Source organism: Oncorhynchus nerka, linkage group LG3 (genome assembly GCF_034236695.1).
Source record: "Oncorhynchus nerka isolate Pitt River linkage group LG3, Oner_Uvic_2.0, whole genome shotgun sequence".
Lineage (NCBI taxonomy): Eukaryota > Metazoa > Chordata > Actinopteri > Salmoniformes > Salmonidae > Oncorhynchus > Oncorhynchus nerka.
In genome coordinates, this window is record NC_088398.1 from 14,389,389 (window position 1) to 14,410,847 (window position 21,459).

Consider the following 21,459-nt stretch of genomic DNA (forward strand, 5'->3'; position numbering starts at 1 on the left):
ATACAGTGTGTGTCTCCTCCTCTTTCTTAATCATTTGTGCAGTGCACTGCGCGGTGGGTGAGTGGGGGGAGTGGAGCCCCTGCTCCCGGTCAGGGAAAACCTGTGGATTTAAATGGGGTGAGGAGACGAGGACCCGGGAAGTTGTCCAGTTCCCTTCCGCCTACGGAAAACCCTGTCCCCCCATCTGGGAAAAGAAAGAGTGTGTCCTCAAGAGGAGGCGATGTCCAGGTAAATACTATAATAACTATACAGGGATCATCAGTAGTAGGACAGGTCACTATCTCCATTGTTAGTACAGTTGTAGGCTAGAGTTCCAGAACCAACTTTGTTTCTCCACTATAATCTGAAATGACTGGTCAGTCATCTGCCACTCCTCTCCTCTCCTTAAGGGACCTGAATTGTTGACTTTAAGAATATGCATTGTGGTTAGTGGATAATGGTGAAACGCCTGTGTGTTGTTGCTCTAACGCTTCGAATCCAGACTTTACTGATTATAAAAATATGTCAAAACACTCGATTTTTCCTCGTAAACATTGATCTGATGATTTCTAATGAATGACCAAAAATATGTTTTCAACCGAAGCCAAACAGAAAGAGTGTTTGTAAGAAGGAGTTTGGGGTCATAAAAACATATTTGCTTGTTGCTTATTATATTTGTATGTGGTTTGTTTGTCATTGGTGGCTGAGGGGAGACTGATCCTTCAGCCGGCCCTGACTGTAGTGTTAAGGGTCAGACAACAGGCCCTCAGCCCTCGAGCCCCCCAAGGCCCCCAGCTCCCCAGCCCACCAGGGCCTCTAGGCAGCCTTACTTACAGCACAAACACAACCCCTCAGTAGCGATTCAGCAGAAAAGTTTAATGTGAAGCAGAAACACACAGACTCCTCAAACATCCTCCCTTGGGGAGCCATGAGGCGACGGGGGGAATCAGCATTAGTTTAGACCAATAACAGCAGCTGCCAACACACACACAGATCTGAATACACACACACATCAACTTGTCCCTTTAAAAACCATAGGCGGTCATTTGTAAAGAGTCCTGGTTGGGTTGAATCTGTCATTTAGGCTGTGAAATGTGGCCTCTGCTCCTCCCCCAGTCTGTCGTCTTTCTCTCTTTCTCCCCTTTTTCTCCACCCTGCTGATACTCTCTCTTGCACACCCAAAGACAACACACCACCCCTCCTTCCCCCTGAATGGGGCTCCTGTTCCCCTGTCCCGTGGTGGAATGGGGGTCTTAGTGTGGAGTCGGTGCTGTGCTGATCGGCCTGAGCGGGGTGGAGGCAGGCCAGAGCTGTGGGTGGGTAGGTGTGTGGGTGGGTGCCGGTTACACACTGTAGGCCGAGGCCTGGTTATCACACACACACACACACACACACACACACACACACACACACACACACACACGGTTATCGACCTTGCCCCTGCGTGTGATTACCCAGCTGCTTCCCCCGGGTCGGCCGGCCGGCTCCTGGAACATCCAGTGAGCAGAGCTAATTATCTGCTCTGGCGCGTCCCCTCCGCTCCGTGTTTACGTTCCGCATACGCCACGGGGTCACTGGTCCGACCTCCGCCAGCTCGCTCTAATCCCCACCAGCCCCTCAGACACTGATACATCCTCCTCCCTCTATCCCTTCACCCCTCCATCTTCCCTCCATCACTCCCCAAGGGCCTCCGTCCATCCCCAGACCAGGTTTATTTGTTATTTCTCCAGCCAAGTTTTGTCTTTCTCTAGAAAGAGCTCTCACTCTTTTTCTCTCTCTTCTTTTCTCCCTGTCTCTTTTCTCCCCCTTTTCTCTCCCCGTCTCTTTTCTCTCCCTGTCTCTTTTCTCCCCCTTTTCTCTCCCTGTCTCTTTTCTCTCCCTGTCTCTTTTCTCTCCCTGTCTCATTTCTCCCCCTTTTCTCTCCCTGTCTCTTTTCTTTCCCTGTCTCTTTTCTCTCCCTGTCTCATTTCTCCCCCTTTTCTCTCCCTGTCTCTTTTCTCCCCCTTTTCTCTCCCTGTCTCTTTTCTCTCCCTGTCTCTTTTCTCTCCCTGTCTCTTTTCTCTCCCTGTCTCTTTTCTCCCCCTTTTCTCTCCCTCTCTTTTCTCTCCCTGTCTCTTTTCTCTCCCTTTTCTCTCCCTGTCTCTTTTCTCTCCCTTTTCTCTCCCTGTCTCTTTTCTCTCCCTGTCTCTTTTCTCCCCGTCTCTCTTGCCGTCTCCCTCCAGCTCTTCCTAATGGCTGTTGTTTTCTAACTTCTTCTCTTTTGGCTCTCTCCATCAGTCTTTTCTGTTTTTAAACAGAACGGTGTAACCTCCATGTCACCCCCAGTCCTCCCCCTCCTTATGAATCAGAGAGCAGGAACTCTCAATATGAATCAAGGAGGTTTTACGCTCCTTATCCACAAAAATGACAACAGGAGCTGGACTTTAAACAGGTCCAGTACTTAGAGAAATATGGAATGTCACAGAATGAGTCACAGGGCAAGAACCCTCACTTTCACTCTTCCTCTTTAACACAACTCTGATTTGGTCGTTTCATCTCTAGTAAGCTCTGTTGAGCTACAGTAGCCAGAGGTGTCATGTCTTTTCAGTGTACAGTGTCCTCCTCCCCCTCCTTCAACATGCTTGGTTGTCGTAAATGTTAACATACATGTCCTCGCCTGCCTGCCTGCCTGCTGTCACCTTTGTGTTAACAACTGAGGCTAATTTGTCCTCCAAACCACCGTTCCCCTATCTATCTAACCCAGCTAGAAGGTAGCCCCCTCCCGTCCCCCAGTGAGGGGGAGCGGGACAGGCGTCCCGTAGCCTTCAAAGCTCCGGGCATTTCTCCTGTGGGACAGCCCAGAGCCTTTAATCCCAGCCTGGCTCCCACCAAAAGCCCCCTGGACGACAGTGTGCCTGCCATGGAGGATGTTGCCCCCTCTGCGTCATTAGACTAATTATGCTCCTGCACATCCCCTCTCTGACAGCGGGCCAAACTGTTTCCCCGCATGCACACACAGGCACCCTAACACACAAACGGTCTGCACACACAGGCACCCTAACACACAAACGGTCTGCACACACAGGCACCCTAACACACAAACGGTCTGCACACACAGGCACCCTAACACACAAACGGTCTGCACACACAGGCACCCTAACACACAAACGGTCTGCACACACAGGCACCCTAACACACAAACGGTCTGCACACACAGGCACCCTAACACACAAACGGTCTGCACACACAGGCACCCTAACACACAAACGGTCTGCACACCAGTGAGCACTGAGCAGCATGATGTCTAGTACTTTGTGCAACCAATGCACTGTACGGATATCAGTGTAATTGCACTGCATAGGAGTGTGTGTTGGAGGGTGATCCCGAGAAACAATTTCAGCTGTTTTCTTACACTCACTGCTCTCTCCTTCACTTTCTCTCTCTATATCTCCCCTTTTCACCCCAACTCTATGATAAAAATGGTAAATAATCAATGCCAGATGACAGTTCAGTGAAAGTATCAATTCAGCTGAGATATCTAGCGAGGGCTAAGCAACGTGAAGGCCAAGCACTTGCATAAACTCTTGTGAAGTTGCAACACTTTTGAAAGCTGTCCTTAGTTACAGTAATCTTATAATCCAGCTCTGTTGATATTACTTTTATAGTCATTTTTCACAGTTCTATTTTACAGTTTATATAAACCACATGCCTGAACCTGATCATACTTTACGTGGACACACGTCACATCAAAATGTTTATTTTATAATAGCTGCACCCCCCTCCACACACACACACACACACATACATACACACACACACATAAACCATCCCAAAAAACACTGCCAGTCATCCACTGTAGTGTAGCGGTGATGACCATGCTGGTAAGAATGTGCTAAATCTCTGTTGAAAGTGTTTTAATTCAAGTGTCTCCTTCAGGTCCACTGCATCGCTGGACAGTTTATAGAATTCATAGACACTCTGATAAACATACCCAGTAATCACCTCAACACGAGCCCAGATGAAGTTGTGCCTTGGGTTTTAGGAAACCCAGAGATTATGACTAATCCGCTTATCTTTAAATGGTTATGACAAACAAAACAATGTGTGTAGAGGGGACTTCCTGTGTTGAAAGAGCCAGAGGTGGGGTGGGATGGGGGGGCGGAGTCAGATTCAGAATGCTGCTCATCTCTTTCTCTCTCTCTCTATCGCTCTCATTCTCTCTCTATCATTCTCTCTCTCCCTCATTCTCTCTCTCATTCTCTCTCCCTCATTCTCTCTCTATAACTCTCTCTCCCTCATTCTCTCTCTATAACTCTCTCTCTCATTCTCTCTCCCTCATTCTCTCTCTATCACTCTCTCTCTCATTCTCTCTCTATCATTCTCTCTCTCTCTCTCATTCTCTCTCATTCTATTTATCATTCTCTCTCTATCACTCTCTCTCATTCTCTCTCTCTCATTCTCTCTCTCTATCATTCTCTCTCTATAACTCTCTCTCTCATTCTCTCTCCCTCATTCTCTCTCTATCACTCTCTCTCTCATTCTCTCTCTATCATTCTCTCTCTCTCTCATTCTCTCTCATTCTCTTTATCATTCTCTCTCTATCACTCTGTCTCTCATTCTCTCTCTCTCATTCTCTCTCTCTCTCTCATTCTCTCTCTCTCATTCTCTTTTTCTCTCTATCATTCTCTCTCTGTGTGTCTCTCTCTATCTTCCTGTCTCTCACGCTATCTCCCTGTCTCTCTCTCGATGTGTCTCTCTCCCTGTCTCTCTCTCTCCCTCTATAAATATATATATATACATATATCCCTGTCTCTCTCTCTTTATAAATATATATATACATATATCCATGTCTCTCTATCTCCCTGTCTCCCTGTCTCTCTCTATCCCCTTGTCTCTCTGAGACTCTCTGTCTCCCTCTCTCTCTGTCTCCCTGTCTCTCTGAGTGTCTCTCTCTGTCTCCCTGTCTCTCTCTATCGCCCTGTCTCTCTGAGTGTCTCTCTCTCTGTCTCCCTGTCTCTCTGTGTGTCTCTCTCACTATCTCCCTGTCTCTTTCTGTCTCTCTCCATCTCCCTCTCTCTTTATCTCCCTGTGTGTCTCTATCTCCCTGTCTCTCTGGGTGTCCCTCTCTGTCTCCCTGTCTCTCTCTCTATCTCCCTGTCGCTCTGTGTGTTTCTCTCTCTATCTCTATCTCTCTGAGTGTCTCTCTCTGTCTCCCTGTCTCTCTCTTTCTCATTGTCTCTCTCTCTATCTCCCTGTCTCTCTGTGTGTGTCTCTCTGTCTCCATCATTATTTTTCTCTCTATCATTCTCTTGCTCTCTCTCGCTGTGTCTCTGTTCCAGTCTCTCTCTCTCTCTCTCTCTCTCTCTGTCTCTCTCTCTCTCTCTCTCTCTCTCTCTCTCTCTCTCTCTCTCACTCTCTCTTGCTCTCACTTTCTCTCTATCCCTCTCTACACCCCCACACATTGTTTGGACCCTACACTCCTGCTGCAAGAGCAACCCACCAAAGCCCTTTCAATAATGCCTCTTTCACACTGCACTATACACACACACACACACCATACAAACACACACATATTCCATAAACACACACTGGACACACACACACCCTACAATCTTCCTGGCCTTGTGGGATGTATGGGGGCCTCTCCTCCTCTCCTGCCCTGAGCTCAGATAGTTCAGATACAGATTACAGCTGGGGAGAGCAAGCACCAGTGCCAGCACCAGTTTTGTCTCACCTTTGAGGCTGGTGTGCTTTCATTATTCCTGCCGACCAGAGCCAGGGAAGACTAAACAGAGTTGTATGGTAGGGCCCTATATCGCACTCGCTGGACCCCAGGAATGTGTGGGTCAGCATTGGGCTGGCGTGCGCTGTGAGCCATTCTCTGCCTGGTCAGGATGGAGCGGAGCTCAGAGCATGGCTGGGCTGATTAATGGACACAGGCTGAAGGGGGGCCAGGGGGAGAGAGGGGCTCCGTGCCTACCTCAGCAGTTTCGCAATCCTGCTGCTTTTCATTTTCTCTCTCTCTCTCTCTCTCTCTCTCTCTCTCTCTCTCTCTCTCTCTCTCTCTCTCTCTCTCTCTCTGGGGGTGTTTTATATTAATGATGTGGGGCTTTTCAGCTTTCAGTGGTAACCTCTACAACATTCCATGAAATTGATTTGTTTATGAGATGGCGAAAGAGCAGATCAACTGAGCAGATAAACTATTTAAAGGCATTCTATTTTTGACAAAGCCTTTCAGTGGAGAATTGCAACAGCTGAAATAAACCTTGCTCACAGGGTGTGGCCACTGTCTGTGATGCAAGGCTGACCTCTAGTGGTGAATAGGGGGAACATGTTTGTACTGTGCCATACTACAGAGTTACTCCCTGGACAGCCATCATCACACCCATTCTCTCTTCATATTCATCTTATTCTGTATATCCTCATCTGAAAGTGCAGCTCCTGCCATGACCCTCAACCAGCTCTCTGTGTAAAGTCATGTAGATCACTTGAAAATATCAGAGTTTAATCTACAACAGAAATCATTATAAAGAGACTTTAAAATTGATACATTGGACAGGCTGTGTATAGAAACAGAATTGTTTTCTTTCCTTGGTAAACTCAAAAGGCACCTTTTAACCAGATGCCAGCAGTTGACTAACAAGTGTTTTCTGTTCAATGTTTTTTCCATCTCTAGGGCAAGGCAAGGGGAGGAAGGGTGAGCGGCGGGGCGAAAGGAGAAATCGTGACAACCGCCGGGACAAGGACAGCCAGGGGGAAGGCCGGCGGGAGAGGAAGAAGGACAGAGAGAGGGAGAGAGGGGAGGCAGGTGACCGGGAGGACTCTGAGAACAGGAACAAGACAGAGCAAAGACGCCGGAGAGGCCAAAACAGAGACCCTGTTGTCTCACCTGAGGGAGAAGGTCCTACACAATAACAGAGCCTGGAGGAGCCCTCTCACTCCACCCCCTCTTTGTCCCCCTCGCCCCCTCAACTCCTTGCTGAAGGGGTGCTGCTGCTACCTGTATTATTTAAATATATACTGTATATGCACAAGAGAGATGGGGTCACTCGATCGGGCCACTACAGACTCTAAGGACTTCTCCCCTACATACCTACCTATCTGCCCCCCTCCACCACACACCACTGAGAGGCCACCTCCCCCTTCCCGTCCTGTCCTCTAGTTTCACCAGACTAGAGAGACCCAAGAATGCTGTTGATTGGACGGGAATGAACAAAACTGCTCTTGTGATTGGATGGGACTGTACAGAGAGGAGAGGAGTGAGACATTGAAATGTGACAGTATGGGGATGATGATGTGTTTGTCATTGGGAGTCGGGACAATGTAAATGCTTGTTGAATCGGTTATTTAAAAGGCTCCCGCCCAGTTAAAAACAAACTTTGCGTCTTGGTTTCAATGTAGGTTTAATTTGTGACATTATGTAGAATTGTTGTTGTTGTTGTCTTTATGTTTTTGTTTGTTGTTTTTGCTGAGTAAATTATCATGGGATATCAGTAACAAAAAGACAGACAGTCAGATGTGGTTACTGCATTCAGATGTATAGTAAACATGAGACAAACTGACTGAATTGATTTTGTGAAAGAATGGACCCCAGTGTTTTCCACCCAACTTATTATTGGTCACGTTTGTTCAGAAGCGTCCTGGACAAAGTGCTAGTTTGCCTGTCTGTGTAAGCAGGATCTGTGCTTTCACTAAAGCCACATGAGCAGAAATCAAAAGCATCTGTATGTCAAATAAACTATAATGGGTTTGTACTTGTCTTTGTTTTTCATTTGTTATCTTCGGGTAATTCTATGCCTGAAAATATTTTGGGTATCTCAGATTGTTCTGGCAACTGTCACATGAAACCTTTATTCATGGGAAGGATGTTTGGCTTTTTCAATTTGTATCACAAACCATTTGGGGGAAAATCATGATAAAAGTGGACAATTTCTAAAAAATATATATATATATTTCAGAAACAAGACACTCCATATTTTAGAGCACTCGATAAGGAGTATAATGACACCACAATGTTGTCTTTATCATGTACAGTTCATGGATCATCTTACAGGGGACATCTATAGGTCTAAAAGGGACGAATTGGCCACTCTCATCCCACAAAAATAGTTTGTGGTACAAATCTAAAAAACATATCAAACATCCCTTACTCCCATATGAAGTTTCTATGTGAAAATAGCTAGAACATTCGGAGATCACCTAAATATGTTTGGGACAGGCTAGTATGGAATCGCGCCTTTATTATTTGTTAACTACATCAATAAACACTCTCTGGAGACCTGCCTTTCTCATTTCAGATTGACTGCGTTTGCTTCGTTTTTGCAAGTCTTTTGAAGATATATCCATCCTAAACACAGTTGTTTGTAAGTTTATATAGGCCTTCACATAAATTGCATTAAATATATGGTCATAGATAGTCAAAGAACTGTCAGTGACATGCTGAATCAAATCCACCACAACCTTACTTACTCGTATTCATGACTCCAATTCCATTCCATTACATTGAGCCATTAGTATGTCCCGTTTAGCCTTGTGAGGGGAATGGCCCAACGCTGGCCAAATGCTCTATGTGCAAATACACTTTCGGTAACATTTGGAATTTAACTTTCATATAATCGAGAAATATTCTATTATATCCAAAAGATACACTTACTGTACGCAGTTTAGGACAGTTGCACCCAGTTGTATTTTGAGAAATACATGCGATCCAGTTAGAAATGTGGAATGGAATAGACCAATAGAATGGACCAATAGAAATGAGAGCGCAAGATGAGAGGAAGTGTGCTATCCGAGGTGGTGTGTGAAAACATCCAGGTGCAATTTTGCAAAGCTGCTCACAGTAAGTGTATCTTTTTTAACCTCTTAGAACTACCCCCCTACTTTGTGCAATTTCCGCCTGAAGACATACCCAAATCTAACAGCCTGTAGCTCAGTCACAGAAGTATATGCATATTCTTGGTACCATTTGAAAGAAAACACTCTGAAGTTTGTGTAAATGTGAATTGAATGTAGGAGAATAACACACAATAGATCTGGTTTAGATAAAACTATGGAAAAAAACATGCGTTTTTTCTATTTATTATGGTATCATCATCTTTCAAATGAACAAGATGAAACAAACATTCAGATAAGACGATGGGGACAATTTTAGTGAAAAAATTAAGAGGGCAACAGTACTTGTGCAAAATTTCAGAATGATAACTTCGAAAATGAGTGTGCTACAAAAGATTTATTATGAAGTCACCCAGGTGTCCCACACAAGTAGCCCAAATGTACCCAAGTGGCCAAATTGGTGAAGTACACATTTTGAAACCAATAACTATATACAACATACCAAAATGGTATTCTAACACCCCCACACAAAATTGTACAAATTTTTGAAAAAAAAAAATTTGAAGAAAAAAAAAAAATGAAAAAAAAAAAATTTGAAATTTTTTTATAAACATTTTTGGGAGAAAGAAAAATATATATATACATTTACAAAGTAACATGGGTAACTATTTACACACTTTTACACACCCTCAGTCCTCTATCAAATCTATTTATATAGCCCCAGCCTAAAACCCCAAACAGCAAGCATTGCAGGTGTAGAAGCACGGTGGCTAGGAAAAACTCCCTAGAAAGGCAAAAACCTAGGAAGAAACAAGGCAATGAGGGGTGGCCAGTCCTCTTCTGGCTGTGCCGGGTGGAGATACAGTGTTTGTAGAGTGTGCAACAGGACAGCACCTCAAGAGAAAAAAAATCAGTGTTTGTAGAGTGTGCAACAGGACAGCACATCAAGAGAAAAAATTAACAGTTTAGGGTTCCATAGCCGCAGGCACAACAATTGAAACTGGAACAGCGGCAAGGCCAGGTGGACTGGGGACAGCAAGGAGTCATCATGTCAGGTAGTCCTGAAGCATGGTCCCAGGGGTTCAAGTCCACCGAGAGAAAGAAGGAGAGAAAGAGAGCAGACTTAAATTCACACAAGACACCGGATAAGACAGGAAAAATAACATACTGACCAGATATAACATACTGACCCTAGCTCAGCTAGACTGCAGACTGGTGTTCTCAGCTAGACTGCAGACTGGTGTTCTCAGCTAGACTGCAGACCCACTTTGCCATATAACCCCACCAACATTGCCAAAACTCTGGACAATGTTCTGCTGCTGATGCCAGATGCCATAGCAGTCTCTCTCTGATGTAAAGCAGAGGGTCACTGAGCATGTGGTGCATGTGATGGGAAACTTCATCTTGCTAACAACACAGCAACGCCTCCATGCTGTGCCCTTTTGGCCCTTAGGCACATCCATGCCTGCACAAATATATTTGGGCAGATGAACACTTGTGGCAGGAGCAGAAGGGACAGGGCTTGGTGCAGTGGTGCTGTAGCCAGCAAGCTCCTTGATGAGCTGCTCTCTGAAGGCTTTCTGTGAGAGGAAGGGCTTTCCACAGGTCTTCGCCATTTCCTTGTGTAGGATGAATGCATTCACCACGGCGATGTCGATGAAATGGTAGAAGAAGGTCTTGTACCATTTCATTGTCTTGTGGAGAACATTGTAGTAGCCTATCAGCGCATCCGAAAGGTCGACTCCTCCCATGCTCTTGTTGTAGTCCTTCACTGCAGTTGGAATGGGGCCCCGGCACCGTCCTTCACACTCCTGACGACATGATCCCCACTGAAGGACTTGTGGATAGTGGAGCACATCACCACCTCTCTGGTGTCCATCCACTTTACAAAGAGCAGGTCATCTTCACGGATCCATCGCATGGTCCCCCGCTCAGCCCGCTTAGGCATGTCGTTCACCTTCGTCTTCGGAAAGCCCACCCTGTTGGTACGAATGGTGCCACAGGCCCACACATCCAGCTTCCTTAGGTCTGCAAACAGGGTAGGGCTTGTGTAGAAGTTATCCACAAACAGTTTGTAGCCCTTCCCTAGCAGTTGAAAATCCAATAACTCCATTACAGAGTCATAGCTGAGTCCCTTACCGGTAGCAAAACTGTTCTTCCCCTCGTAGACAAAAAAATTGCATGTGTAGGCACATACAGAATCAGCCAAAACAAACAGCTTGTAACCCCACTTGGTTGGTTTGTTTCTCATGTATTGTTTGAGGCCAATTCTTGCCTTTGAGGCTACCATCCTCTCATCGATTGACACGTTCTGGGCTGGCTGAAAGTACGTCTTGCAGGCCTCAACAATGCTGTGGTAGAGCGGTTTGATCTTGCACAGTCTATCAAACGCTGCTGTGCCTCTCTTCTTCTCATTCTCTTCATCAACCTTTGGGTCACTGATGTGAAGCGCCTGTGAAATAATCAGAAACCTTTTGCAGGACATAACAGTCATGGGGAAAGGCAGTTGGTATAGAGATGACGTTTTCCAGTAGTCTTTCAGGCTTTTCAGCTTCACCAGCCCCATGTAGATAACAAGTGAAAAGTAGCAGAAAAGATCTGACATGGATATGGGCTTCCATGCTACCTTTTTGCCTGCTTGTTTCTTCTTCCCATTCTTATTTGTGTTGGACACGAGCTAACCTACAACAGATGGTGTAAAAAACAGTTGAATAATAAGAATACAATTGAAAGAATCTTTCTCGCTTACATGAAAGTTAAGTTCCAAAGGATTATAAACCGTATTGCTAGAAGGATTAATAACATTTCTTAACATTAAAACCGAGTGTTGGGATTGTAGTCGTTGATCCAGCTGTTGTCCATACATTCAATTGAGAACTCAAGGGCTGGGTACACTAACTAAATATGAATAATTAAGTAACTGGTTCCACTGCTTTTTTTTTGGTTTACTCAACTTTTCATTTTTAGTTTTCCAACATGAGGAAAGGTAGGGCAAAAATTCAGTGGGTCTTAAAATGTGTTTGTTCAATTTTGTCTCATATGTTAATTAAACTAGAAAAGTATTATTTTACCAACAGAAAAAAAGCTGCAGAAACAGTTACACACACAGTGCTTTTAACATCCAATGTTTTCAACTTACATATTTGACACCTGATTACATTGTGCAAAATCACAACCTCTTGGTTCACAGCATACCAATCTTCCTGCTATGCCACCACGTCTGTGTCAATAACATATTGGACACATGTTGACATACATGATTGCATTATGCATGTTATTGTCTAATGTAGGGGAGAGTGAGGTATGTTGTCACACTTCTCACGCTGTCTAACATTTACTGGGGACAATACATCACAATGGTATAAATGTATACCAAATGAAAGAAGTAAGTCTTGGGCACTTATGTTGTATTCATTACATCTTCTTATCTTATTTCAGTATGGAGTTGTAGACCGTTAAATAGAGAGTGTGCACTTGTGACAATTTACCCCATAAGCAGGTAAATTGTCACATTGCGTCGGATAAGTTGTCACATTGGATTATCAACAAATAAGAACACAAATAATTAATTGTTTGACAAATTGGGACTGATTGCTCACCTGCAGTGCAAGTCCCATAAAGCTGCCAGAAGGGCAGCACACAGGGAGAGACTGGGGGAAGAAAGGACTCCCGTATAGTTGGGGACGGTTGCAGAGGTAACAGGAGTGAGTTCAGTTTTTGATACCCACAGGAAACAGCAAGACCAGGAGCCAAGAAGATGGTATCCCCAAGAGGGTCACATGGTGGAGACCTATTCTTTTCTTTTGAACTATTATTTGAATAAACACCTTTGAAACTGAGCTAATCCTACTCTGTCCGTGTCTGATCTCTGTAAAGGTTTTGACCCAACCCCCTGGTCTGCCACAAGTCTTAACAAATCAGACGAGGTGTTTGAACACACTAATGCACAGTTTTGTAACAGTCTATACGAGTACATCCGTATCTGACTAATCAGACTCATCTTCAGAGTCACAGTTCTGACACACGTACATTGCCTGGCCTGAGGTACAAGCATCACGGGCCCATTTGTTGCATCTCACACAGTTCACCCCAGTCTCCTTTGGAAGGCTGTTTGAAAATGGCTCCACACAGACGAGGCAGAAGCTTCTACCATTTTTCTAGCTGCCTTGTTCTTTGCAGGTCCTGCTTCCCTTTCTTCAGAAACAGCCTTTTGCTAGATTGTGCCTATTCTTTTGCATTTCTAGTACCTGCTTCACTGAGTTAGAATTGCAGTTTTGTGCTGTTTTCTTCCTTTGCAAGCTGGTTTTCAGGGGCCAGCTTTTTGATATAGCTGGATCTCCTCAGGAGTTGGTAGTCCGCTATCAGCAATGCTGATAAAAAGCGGACTGAGCTCGCAATAGGCAGGGCTGGAATGGTGTGGCATAAGAACTGGGCAGGTCTGAGCTCGCAATAGGCAGGGTGCTGGGTTGTACCCCAGCCAGCCTGAATGTTCAAGGGACTTGCAGCCAGAGAGTAGGCGATTACAACAATTGTTAGTAGCTACTATTTTATCTCATCACTACAACTCTCCGATACACAACCCAACCAGCGTGCACTGCACCCGGCCCACCACAGGAGTCGCTGGTGTGCGATGAGACAAGGATATCCCTACTGGCCAAACCCTCCCTAACGACGCTATGCCAATTGTGCGTCGCCCCACGGACCTCCCGGTCGCGGATGGTTATGACAGAGCCTAGGCGCAAACCCAGAGTCTCTGGTGGCACAGCTGGCGCTGCACTACAGCGCCCTTAACCACTGCGCCACCCGGGAGGCCTGGAATGTCATAAATTGACATTGTCTTCCCGGGATTGTTCCTCATCCAGGCATCACACGCGGTGTTGATGTGCATCTTTAGTGGCCCGTAGACAGACCTGTCTAAGGGTTGAACCCGACAAGAGCAATGGGGTGGGAATTACAGCATAATTATGCCATTTTCTTTGGCATAATTGAGTCCGTCACTGGACAGAAGAGACTCGTGGTTTTGTCCAAAAGGAGTGAACAGGGCTTTTCCTTTGAGCACTTCGTATGCTCAATGAAATGTTTCAGGAAGTCAACAAAATGCACATATTTCATCCACCCAGTGGGATTTGCCAATCCTTTGCTGCCAGATGGCCCGTTGATCAGGAATTGATCGAAGAAGTTGACACGGGGAATATAAAATATGGAGGTATATATTCCCTGTGGCTGAGACAGCACAGGCCAGTGTGACGAGGGTTCCCCTATACAGAAAAATCTAATATTGATTAAATAAATTAATCCAATCAGATTAATTGACACAGACATGGTGGCATATCAGAATATCATGAACCAAGAGGTTTTGAGTTCAAATCCCAGGTGAGGACATGTTGGATAATAATTACTGTAAAAATGAACATACACAGTGTGATCATATATGTCAATGTGTATCAAATATGCAAGTTGAAAACATTGTATGGTAACAGTGCTGTGTGTGTAACTACACTGGACAAAACTATAAAAGCAACAATTTCAAAGATTCTACTCAGTTATAGTTCATATAAGGAAATCAGTCAATTGAAATGAATTCATTAGGCCCTAAACCATTGTTTTCACTGGAAATACAGACCTACATCTCCTACATCTGATCACATAACTTAAAAAAAAAAAATTGGGGTGTGGATCAGAAAAACAGCCCGTATCTGGTGTGACCACCATTTTGGCTGGTGTAAGGGTGTCATTGTAAATAAGAATGTGTTCTTAACTGGCTTGCCTAGTTAAATAAAGGTTAAAAAAAACTAACCATCTACGGACTGACCAATGGTATACACAAATGGGCGTTTTCTAATATCAAGGAACGCCTACCTTAAGAAACGCCCCGAATTGCGGTCTGCAATTACTTCATATTGCACTTCTCCGCTGATTCGAGAAAATTGTAATGTGCGTGTGCTGTGCGTGATTACGTACAATTAAGGTAGTCATCACGTTAACAGGCTAAATACGCTAGACTTACTACGCTGCTTTTTGTGAAGGAGGAAAACAGACGGGTGAGTTTAACTTAACATTTCTCGCTATGCAGCTAATTTAGATAAATGTGTATGATTTAAGGTCAATGTAATATTTAACAATACAAGAGGCGCACAATGACCGATAAATCTAACATGCGAAATTACAGTCTCGGCTAAGAGAGAGACGTGATGAGCTCTGGCTTTCTTTGTCGATCGAGACGGCAAGCTAACGTCAGCTAGCTACGTTGTCAGTCCTAGATACAACATGTCTCGTTGTTTTTATTCCTCCTGGGGGTGGGTAACGTTAGTTCAAATCAAAGTTAGCAGACTAGCTAACGTCAGTTTTCGCCTTTTCAATGCGTATAACACCGTCACCGAAAATATCAAAATATTGTGGTCGTAGTTCGCTACGATAATGTTATGTAAATGAGAATGCTGTTGAGTTTGCTAGCTCGGAGATTAGCCAACGTTAGTTAGATAACGTTACATGGCTAACGGTGGTTTATCCTCGAAGGAAGAAGGGAAAAAAACTGCTGTTCGCTAACGTTTGCTGTCTTCGGTTTTTGGTAGGACTGTATCACGATATTTTTTTCCACGGCGCAAATTTTAACGAAGCAGACTCGACTCTTTGGTCATTTTAATAACCTGCTGTATGTAAAATAGTTAGCTATAGCTTGGAAAATAAAATATTACACGGGGTAATAAGTGACACTGGATGACAATGTTTTGTTTGTAACATTAGGGCTGTTTTCCAAAATAAGTTAAATCTGCTTAATGTTTTGTTTCCTTGCCACGATACTAACGAGTATCGCGATACAGGTCCTGTCAGTTAGCTAGCTCACATACTGACCATACTGCTCACATCGCTTGCCTGCAAAATAAATTCAGACATGTATGTCAAGGGCCTCCTGAGTGGCGCAGTGGTCTAAAGCAGTGTTAGCTGTGCCACTAATGATTCTGGGTTTAAGTCAAGGCTCTGTCGCAGCAGGCTGTGACCGGAGACCCATGGGGCGGTGAACAATGTGCCCAGAGTCGTTAGGGGCAGCGACGTCCTTGTCCCATTGCACACCAGTGACTCTTGTGGTGAGCTGGGAGCAGTGCACGCTGACATGGTCGCCAGGTGTACAGTTTCAAAGAATCAGTGTGGCTTGGTTGGGTTGTGTTTCGGAGGATGCACGGCTCTCGACTTTCACCTCTCACAAGTTCGTATCGGAGTTGCAGCGATGAGAAGAGATTATAACTACCAATTGGTTACCACGGAATTGGGGAGGAAAAAGGGTAAAAAAAATAATCTGTTAATAAATCATTGCATCCACACTGCTTGCACAGGTCAACGAGTGTCTGCGTAGCCAGGCGATAAAATAGAACTTACATGCTGATCAAACCAGTCGCGTACGCGAGCTTTGCAAAATACATGTACACGTTATTCAATCATTGCACCCATACTGCTCGGGTGCACCTGCGTGACCAGGCGCTAAAATAGTATAATTGGTCCTATTTGGGTGAATTGAAGATTAACTTAGGTCCAAACTTCAGTCGGTTGCAGTAATGCACCTCAAGTTGGTTGCCAACTGCCATATAAGGGCCAAAATGTCATTGTTAACCTGTCTAGGAACGGGGTTCCGCTAGCTCGCCAACAGCCAATGAAATTGCAGGGTGCAAATTCAATCAAAAGAAATGTCATAATTATAATTTCTCAAACATACAAATATTAGACACCATTTTAAAGATTAAATTCTCGGTAATCCAACCACCGAGTCCGATTTCAAAAAGACTTTTCGGCGAAAGCAGAACATATAATTGTTAGGTCAGCAACTAGTCACAGAAACCATACAGCTATTTTCCAACCAAAGAGAGGAGTCACAAAAAGCAGAAATGGAGAGAAAATTAATCACTAACCTTTGATATTCTTTATCAGATGACACTCCTGGGACAACATGTTACACAATACATGTATGTTTTGTTCAATCAAGTTCATATTTATATCCAAAAACCTCAGTTTACATTTGGCTTTGCCTCCAAAACATCCCGTGAATTTGCACAGAAATACTCATAATAAACATTGATAAAAGATACAAGTTATTCACAGAATTAAAGGTATACTTCTACTTAATGCAACCGCTGTGTCAGATTTTTTTAACTTGATGGAAAAAGCAAACCATGCAATAATCAATGAGTACGGCGCTCAGAGACCAACACAACCCAAAAATATATCCGCTGTGTTGAAGTCAACAAGAACAACAAGAAGTCAAATAGCATTATAAATATTCACTTACCTTTAATCTTCATCAGAATGCACTCCCAGGAATCCCAGTTCCACAAATGTTTGATTTGTTCGATAGTTAATATATGTCCAAATATCTCCTTTTTGTTAGCACGTTTAGCACAGTAATCCAAATGCATGGCGCGCGATCACTAGCAGCAGACAAAGTCAAAAAGTTCCGTTACAGTCCGTAGAAACATTTAAAACGAAGTATAGAATCAATCTTTAGGATGTTTTTAAATATCTTCAATAATGTTCCAACCGGAGAATTCCTTTGTCTTCAGAAATGCAATGGAACTACCTTTCACATGAACACGCGTCACCAGCTCGTGGGTCTCTGGCAGACCTCTGACTCAATCCCCTCTCATTCACCCCCACTTCACAGTAGAAGCATCAAACAGGGTTCTAAAGACTAATGACATCTAGTGGAAGCCTTAGGAAGTGCAATATGACCCAAAGACACTGTGTATTCAATAGGCCAAGAGTTGAAAAACTACAAACCTCAGATTTCCCACTTCCTGGTTGGATTTTTCTCAGGTGTTTTCCTACCATATGAGTTATGTTATACTCACAGACATCATTCAAACAGTTTTAGAAACTTCAGAGTATTTTCTATCCAAATCTACTAATAATATGCATATATTAGCAACTGGGACTGGGTAGCAGGCAGTTTACTCTGGACACACTTTTCATTCAAACGTGAAAATGCTGCCTCCTAGCCCAAACAGGTTAACTAGCTAGTGTATCGGTCATTTCATGATGACCGACATGGTGGCCGATTTCATTTAGTTGAAAATAATCAAATATAAATAGTATTTCAATTATCTAAAAACAATTGACTTATTGTCATTCCCGTATTGTTTACTTTCCCGGAATCGTAAGTTCATCTATTGATTAAAAAAAGTATTTGTGTTAACCTTTGTTTCCTTTTGGCAGTGAAACATTTGAACAACCACCAATAAGCCTAATGCTACATTGGCAACATTAGCAGATATTACAGTAAGTAGCTACTACAGAATCTCTGCCTGTCCTGTGTGTAGCTAAATAAACTGCTTTAACTTGTTCAGTATATTGGTTGAATTAATTTGACAACTATGATGCTCGTAGTTCACATTAACATCCTTTTCTGTGTCTCTTTGCCCCCCTTCCCCCAAAGTACTTCCTAAGGATGGCTAGCTGTGGTGAGGTTGACCACACTGTGAGCTCGCTCCCATCCAGTAAGAAGGGGAGTGGTGACTCTGCCTGCTCTGTTTCCAGTGGCTCATCACCTGCCCTGTCTGTCCCAGAATGTGCCATTTGCCTGCAGAGCTGTGTCCACCCTGTCCAGCTACCCTGCCGCCATGTCTTCTGCTTCCTGTGTGTGAAAGGGGCGTCCTGGCAGAGCAAGCGCTGTGCTCTCTGTAGACAGGAGGTTCCCGAGGACTTCCTGGAGCACCCCACTCTGCTGTCCCCCGAAGAGCTTAAGACCGGAGGGTGGGGTGCCACAGGGGACAATGCCTGGTACTATGAGGGGAGGAATGGCTGGTGGCAGTATGACGAAAGGACCAGTCGTGAGCTGGAGGACGCTTTCTCCAAGGGCAAGAAGACGGCTGAGATGCTGATAGCCGGGTTCCTGTACGTGGCCGACCTGGAGAACATGGTGCAGTACCGGCGCAATGAGCACGGCCGCCGCCGCAAGATAAAACGGGACATTGTGGACATCCCCAAGAAAGGGGTGGCGGGCCTCCGTCTGGACACCGAGGGTGGCACGCAGGGGTCCGCTGCGGCAGGGAGAGGGAACTCTGCAGACAGGGCTGATACTTCAACAGCCGCAGTGCAGCAGGCTGCAGCATCTCCAGCTACCTCCACAGTCCTGTCTGCTCCTGCCAGGCCTCCCACCTCTCTGGGGGGGCAGCCTGGCAGCCCGACCAGCCCCTCCCTGGAGGACACCCTGGCCCTGCTCCACATCAGTCCCACAGATGCGCCAGAGAGGGCTGAGGTTGGGGAGGGGGAAGAAGAGGCCACTGCTACACCCTCCATGTCATCTGGTCCTAACACCTCTGTGGATGGTTCTGGGGACTGGAGCGACGATGAGGGTGATGGGGAGGCAGTGGATCCCCGGGAGCAGAGACTGCGTTTGGGGGAGAGCCCAGAGGACAGGTCCTCCCCTGGGGCTGAGGCCTCCAGCAGCAGTAGTGTGAGGTCGCGAAGGCCTGACGGCCAGTGTACTGAAGTGTGAGCTCGACTCATCTTGAACCTCTGCACTGTAGCTAACATTCTCAGTTAATATAGGACTCTGAAACCGACTCAAACCAACCCCGCATATAACTGTCTCAAGGCAAGGAGATGCTCATTATATTAGACTTTAAAGATGAAAATTACCCCCCTTAAAATGAATGATAATCTACATTTACTGGTGGGCCTTGGGAGCAAAGTCTTTCCCCATACAACTTGTTAATTGAGCGTTGAGTTGTTTCGTGTAAGTTGTTTGAACGGTCCCTTGTCTCCAGACTGTGTGTGTGGTGTGTGTGTGATGCAGCCGTGTTGAAAGTTGGAGACTTTTTATTTTAAGAGACATGGGGTGGCAGGTAGCCTAGTGGTTAGAGCATTGGACCAGTAACCGGAAGGTTGCAAGATCGACTCCCCGAGCTGACAAGGTACAAATCTGTCATTCTGCCCCTGAACAAGGCAGGTAACCAACTGTTCCTAGGCAGTCATTGAAAATAAGAGCAAATTCTTAACTGACTTGCCTAGTTAAATCAAGGTTAAATTAAAAATGCATTTAGCTGAATGGGGTAACAGCCTTTTACCAGCTAGTTGTTTTGATCGGATCAGTGGTTGTTTTTCTCTCTGCAGCAGCTTGGTGTGTTGCGCTCTAGGCTGCTCCAAAATGATTAACACCATGCTCCATGACCTCTCTGATCAAAGTCAGACAACATTTTAATTTAAGTTGCTGATTATTCATCTGAAATGCTAGTCTGTTTCATAACGTGTGCATGTGTTTTAAGAGAGGGGTTGGTTTCTTAAACACTACTGGTGAAGAGGAGGACTGGTGTTTTAGATTTTAGTTTAACTGTTTTAAAATGTTTTCCCTCTGGTTGTAAATTCTATTGTGTGATTACTATGACGGTAAGAGAAGAGCAACGGTTGCTAAGTGGTTTGCTGGCTGTCTCCAGCAAAACCATTTGAAGTTTTAAATGTGTTTATTTCTTACCAGCTTACTGTCAATGTCATCTGGTCAGCTCCATTTTACTGTCATTAAGAACCTTTATGTAACGATATTTGGTTTGTAATCTTTTGTTACATGGTTTGTAATTTTAAATAAAATGTGTGTATTCATCAACCCAAAAGGTTGATATGGGAAGTATTGTTTTTGTTAAATGGAAGCAAAAGACAAGCTTGTCACATACCAACACGACTAGCGACATGCAAGAAATAAGCTCTCTTGTATCAAATCTGCAGGTGTCTAAAATCGAGCACACAGCCATGTGTTCTCCATAGACAAAATTGCCTTACTGAAGAGCTTAGTGACTTTCAATGTGGGACTGTCATAGGATGCCCACATACTTTTGGAACATGTGTACCTCACCACTTGCTAATATCATGCACCTGCTGCTCCTGCCCTGCACAGGTCCACTTGGTGCAGTGTAGCGTACCTACTTCAACAGGTTCCAACCCTCTGAATTCATCTCACACCCTGGTTTGATATTCTGATCACGAATCTGTAAGCAACACCAAAGCCTGGTGTTTGGCCAGGAAACACATGACCTTTGTAAAGGGACGGGAGAGGAAGACAAAAGGCCTGGTAGTGTGCATACAAAATGGCACTCTATTCCCTATTTAGTGCACTACCCTTGACCAGGGCCCACTATCTAGGGAATATGGTGCCATTTGGGACGTGCCCCTAGAGGCTATTTCCTTTATAGTGCACTACTTTTGACCAGGGCTGATAGGACTCTAGCCTATTTCCTTTATAGTGCACTACTTTTGACCAGGGCTGATAGGACTCTGGTCAAAAGTAGCACACCATACAGTAAATAGGGTACCATTTGTAAAGCATTCAATGTCATGGCAATATTAAAGCTCTTATCTAAAGTATGCACACCACCACAGAGCTGTAAAGGATATTATTCTGGGTCAGTCTCCTAAGCTGTTCGCTGACCTGCCTCTGGAAGAGCATCACGTTCTCACACTTACACATATCTTGAGGGGAGGGTTTCTCTGTTCACAGACAGACACAGATCAAGTGCAATACAATTATTCATTCCCAGAGCCTCACAATATACTGTACAACGATAGGCCTCCAATTGTATGGTTGCTGTTGTACTTCATAAAATCACCTGCAGGTGGCAGAGATGTACAGCATTTTCCCCCTGAACATAAAGTACTTACTGGCTCCTCAATAAATATTTCCTGAAATGCAGT

General features: G+C 44.6%; 2 protein-coding genes across 2 annotated transcripts in view; both read left to right on the plus strand.

Annotated features, from left to right (window-relative positions):
- Positions 1-8,254, plus strand: part of LOC115113978 (R-spondin-3-like) — a 17,272-nt gene extending 9,018 nt beyond the window's left edge. Inside the window, exons 5-6 of the mRNA XM_065008693.1 lie at positions 43-228; positions 6,635-8,254. Of these exons, the coding sequence (XP_064864765.1) occupies positions 43-228; positions 6,635-6,873 (425 nt within the window). The 3' untranslated portion in view covers positions 6,874-8,254. The remainder of the gene's footprint in view (positions 1-42; positions 229-6,634) is intronic.
- A 6,474-nt stretch (positions 8,255-14,728) lies between these two features.
- LOC115102307 (E3 ubiquitin-protein ligase rnf146) lies at positions 14,729-20,398 on the plus strand. Its single transcript, XM_029622131.2, has 3 exons — positions 14,729-14,831; positions 17,992-18,054; positions 18,212-20,398. The coding sequence occupies exon 3, from the start codon at positions 18,224-18,226 to the stop codon at positions 19,271-19,273; it is 1,050 nt and encodes a 349-aa protein (XP_029477991.1). The 5' UTR covers positions 14,729-14,831; positions 17,992-18,054; positions 18,212-18,223; the 3' UTR covers positions 19,274-20,398.
- Positions 20,399-21,459: the final 1,061 nt, after the last annotated feature.